The sequence below is a fragment of the Apium graveolens genome, chromosome 9, assembly GCF_009905375.1.
Source record: "Apium graveolens cultivar Ventura chromosome 9, ASM990537v1, whole genome shotgun sequence".
Classification (NCBI taxonomy): domain Eukaryota; kingdom Viridiplantae; phylum Streptophyta; class Magnoliopsida; order Apiales; family Apiaceae; genus Apium; species Apium graveolens.
The window spans coordinates 12,082,441-12,086,962 of NC_133655.1; the positions used below are offsets into that span (position 1 = coordinate 12,082,441).

General features: G+C 34.6%; 1 protein-coding gene across 3 annotated transcripts; it reads right to left on the bottom strand.

Moving 5' to 3' along the window:
• On the bottom strand, window positions 1-2,667 carry LOC141687095 (uncharacterized). 3 transcript variants are annotated; one of them, XM_074492251.1, is made up of 4 exons: window positions 2,605-2,667; window positions 1,021-1,336; window positions 528-613; window positions 1-382 (listed from the first exon to the last, which is right to left on the bottom strand). In XM_074492251.1, exons 2-3 carry the CDS (start codon window positions 1,292-1,294, stop codon window positions 534-536), a joined length of 354 nt encoding a protein of 117 aa, XP_074348352.1. In that variant the 5' UTR covers window positions 1,295-1,336; window positions 2,605-2,667; the 3' UTR covers window positions 1-382; window positions 528-533. The 3 variants fall into 3 exon arrangements, with proteins under 3 accessions (XP_074348352.1, XP_074348353.1, XP_074348350.1); XM_074492252.1 differs by lacking the exon at window positions 2,605-2,667 and adding an exon at window positions 2,472-2,596; XM_074492249.1 differs by lacking the exon at window positions 2,605-2,667 and having other exon boundaries at window positions 1,021-2,419.
• Window positions 2,668-4,522: the final 1,855 nt, after the last annotated feature.

Below are 4,522 nucleotides of genomic sequence, written 5' to 3' on the forward strand. Positions count from 1 at the left end.
TATAAGGGGTCAAACAATGCACCAACTTCGTTGGCATAAGCGGAGATATCTTCTAAATATACAAAAAGAAAAAAAAAGTAACATTAGGAGCAACTCTTAACACGGCCCTCTTATTCAGGTTCCTACTATAACAAAATCAAAGAAGGTAACAGCGGCCTTTCTGTGCCTTTATTCAGCTATAAGCATCTGCACCTTCCCTCTGTCTTTATTAGTAGGACAAGTCTTAGGAGATGTCCATGACTTTCAGTTACAGACATACTTTCAGATACATACCAGAACCTATATTTTGCCAATAATATGCGTAGGATATGTGGAATGCAATGCTTCTCAATCCTCAATCTTCGTGGTGGCCAAATATACAATACGCAGGGACTTTCCATTTCTGAAATGATTGATTAGTTTAAGAAATATAACGTGTAAATGACCTGGTTTTCCTGGTGCAGAGGATGCCAAGGCTAGATATTTGTGCATGTTTAATTGCATTGGTAGTGGAAAGTAATATAATAGGCATGAAATAGAGAGCACACCTCAGATCAGTAAGCGGGGATAGATGCAAACCGATATCCTTGAGCTCCCCTCCAGGAGTAATAAGCAATTCGGGTCTCATAAAATCCTGTGGCAACAAATCAATTGCCCTTTAAAAGTCCATTGAGCATAAATCATAATAATTTTAAAGGTGCATTTTAGTATATACAATTGCCCTTTAACTCTGTTTTAGTAAAACAGAATTATTTCTTTCCGGGTAAATAACAAGGGCTAAAGTTGATTCAATTGGATTGGTCTTATAACAGGCACGAGGCACCTGTACAACCAAATCGTACAAAAAAAGCAAGAAACCGAAGTACTAGCATTGAAAATTGAGAACATGCCACAAGAATACTAAAAAGCATGACATATTGCACTCCTTGTTTTCAACCTCGTAGATCACCAGTTACATAATAAGAAGACACAACCAGTGTAATTACATTGGTGCCTCTATTTTCATTGCTTTTATCATATACAGTATTAATTTTGGATTACCTGGAAGGAAGGATACAATACCAAGTCCAAGCAGGCCATATGCTTGGGACTGTTCTCCTCCCATGTGTCCTGTGATTATCAATATCGAGAGACAGAGAAGTATAGACCCCAGAAGGAGTAAAAACAGCGCAAGTACAATGGACCTCCACGGGATCACATCTAAGTGTTTTGGAGAATAATCAAACCGAGGATCATGTCTCAATTCATTACTATCAATATCATCGTAGTCATCACTTGCAAGACGGCTGTATTGAACATTCCTTCTAGAAGCCATATGCCAGGATGTTCCCAAGTGCCAAAAATTTCAAAGTTGAAACTGAATGAAGTTGCTTGACAATTAAACGTTGACTGAACTTTATGATAATTACAAAATGGGACAAATCAAGATCACATGTACACAGTCAATTAATAATAGCGATAATCCACAACAACTGTAACTATATTTCAAATGAATTTTGTTTACATGCAGATGTCATGCTTGTATAACCATATAAGTTTATGTACATAATATGGTGCTGGTAACATAAAAAGAACCTGTACAAACAACAAACAGGGACCAATAAACTTAACTATAGGATGTTACAAAGCAGGACCAAATGTAAGAAATGGCAGTGGTAAAATGATTTAAATGAAACATTGAAAGTTTTACCAATAGCACTGACAACACACACACAAACACACAATTAGACATCTATTTGAAGGCCTAAATTAGACTGTATTCCCGCCATTCCATAAATTTAGCTCAAACAATAGATACTTAATCGATTTAGAAAACAAAGAAAAGTAGCGCAATCACTAGCACACAACAATAGAGTATATAAAAGCAACACTATATCAACATCAAACGTTATCGTCTAACCAATGCAAAAAGGATTTTAAAAAATTTGAACATCTTCAAAAACTTTTCAAAAAGAAAAACCCAAAACCTAATATTAATACGTAAATGGCCTTTCTAAAGGCTGCATCCATTTCATCATCCCTGAATTAAAAGTGTTCTACTACTAATGTCTATAAAGCTAAAATAAAACACTCTTCAATACACAACTCGACAAGTCTATAGCCGTGTTTGGAAGTTAGCAGTTTGAGAAAAAATAAGCTTATCGAACCAAATTAGACGTTTGACCAAATGAAACCTCAAATATTAGTGCTTGATTATTTGGTAATTAACGGAGTGAAATAGCGGTTTGGTCGTAATTTGCTTATTTTGAAAAAGCTACTTGAAGGAGCTTTATGTTTGGTAAAAATGCAAACCGCTAATTTAAACAGCTATTTATCAAACATCAAACAGTTTTTCTCGAAACTAACTGGTCAAATCAGCTTACTCAATCCAAACCGGCAATTAACATCGATCGAAATAATTGATGTAATTAACAACAAAATTTAATATAAAAAGACATAACTAATTAGAAAAACATATACACAAACAAATTATCATATAAAAAAAGATGTACCAGCAAGTGGATTAAATCGAAATTGTTCAAAATAAAGAAAATTGTTGTGATAAAGTATATGTACGGCGCCTATACATACAAAGATGCATGTATGTATAGGTAAAGAATTGAAGTGAAGGGAATTATATAGTACCTGCTCTGCGGACCCGAGACGAGAGACGAGAGAGTGAGCCAGTAGCTAAAAACTTTTGATATTATTTTTATTCTAGTTAAAATTCAGTTAAGTATTTTTGAAAAATCATAAATTATATTAAAAAATTCCTTCTTTTTGAATTATTTTAATTAAACAAATACAATATTTTTTTCAAAATTCAAACAAACTCCAAAAAAATTACTGTCATTGAGAAAGTAGTTATTGAGTGCAATTTAGATTTCAATTATTCTGAAAATAATTATTTTTTTAAAATCTCGAAATGACGAATTTATATCTAATGAGAACGGTTCAGATAGTTGTTATGGATAAAAAATGTAGATATATTTATTGCGCGTATTTAATGTTAGGGTTCGATGAGATTCGAGTTTTAATGACTGTGCTTGTGTTGCGTGGTTTAAATCTACCCTTACAAGATACATACGTACCTTGGTATATGCCAAATATCAAGCTGAAATGTAGTTCTTGATGATGCCATCAGAGCTATGGCGGCAAGGGCTCATCAAGGAGGTAGTAACTTCTATGTTCTTCGAAGATTGTGTCTAAAATGATGTTCTAGGTGATGGCCTTGTGACTTGTAGAGCCTTATCGACTTTTCTGATGCTTAGAGCTGTGCTCCAAAACGTTTTTCCGAAATTGAAGGGCCAGACTCTTTATATAGACGTTGAAAGTCTATGAATTAGGTTAAAATTGGGTGACGTAGGGGGCAGGTCTCCATATCAGATTAGACTTTAGGATCTAGAAAACAGGATTTAGTTTCCTTCTCGATTCAGTTTGCTTGGAGGCTACTTCTTGTGGAAGTAATTCACTATTAGAACATATTTATTGGGTTGTTAAATTAGTCCCTTTATTAATTAAAAAATTAATAAATGATTATATTTTCGGGCCTCATTAATTGGGCTTACCTTTTGGAACAAATCAGGTCTAATCAATGCAATATTAAGTACGCGATTAGGGTTATTTTTAACCCATATCATTTGTCCCCCAACTTTTAGGAAACATGTTCAAGGTTTCGTAGAAATTAAGTTATTTCATGCTCTTCCCATGGTATCACTTTTTAGCGTAAAGTGTGTAGCGACCTACACCTTTACAACGATTGTCCGTAATCGAGGTTTCAAATATATATTTTTCTGGAAAATTTCTACAATTTTCCATATGTATTTTTGTACTTATTCCTATGTTTAGGATTTTCTGGTATTTTTCCCTTAATTTTCGGGGATTATTTTGTACCAATGGGTATTTTTTGACAATTCTTTCTAATATTTCAGGAATTAGTTGGTACCTACAGGTTTTTTTTTCAAATTTTTCTGTACCTTTTTCTAATTTTAAGGAATAACCTGGTACTCACAAATATTTTTCATATTTTTCCTAATATTTTAGAAAATATTTGGTACCAACGGGTATTTTTCATAATTTTTTCTAATACTTTAGATATTACTTCGTACTTACAGGTAGAGGTGGCCAAATTAACGGGCTGTGCGTGCCGGACCGAATTATCATCGGGCCGATTTGGTCACCTCCCAACTCGTGAACGACACGTGAAGGTAAACGGGGCGTGCCGGGTTCGGGCCGGTTCGAAAAATATAAGCTCGTGTACAGCTCGCCGGGTTATACGGGCTGGCGAATTATGTTAAATTATTACTTTTTTAATTACAGATTCAGAGCTTAGCATGTTGGAGCAGGCGTGCCGGGCGTACGTGCCGAGCTGGGGCGAGCTGGATTGTCACCTGGCTAGTTAGACGGGCCGAATTGTGTGGATAACAACTTGTATACCACTGCCACAATATTATTTATCATATTTAATGTGTTTCTCCATTTATTTTGTATGTTGGCCGCCTGGTTTGGCATAGCTTAAAAATTAACTATGGTATTTGTTAATTTATTTTTTCTAAATTGAAAG

What these genes read in the sequence shown, in the direction of transcription:
- LOC141687095 (XM_074492251.1), bottom strand. Translation starts at nt 1,294, where the DNA reads ATGGCTTCTAGAAGGAATGTTCAATACAGCCGTCTTGCAAGTGATGAC. An exon ending in TATTGTATCCTTCCTTCCAG is followed by an intron (nt 614 to 1,020) that starts GTAATCCAAAAT and finishes TTGTTGCCACAG; the next exon opens with GATTTTATGAGACCCGAATT.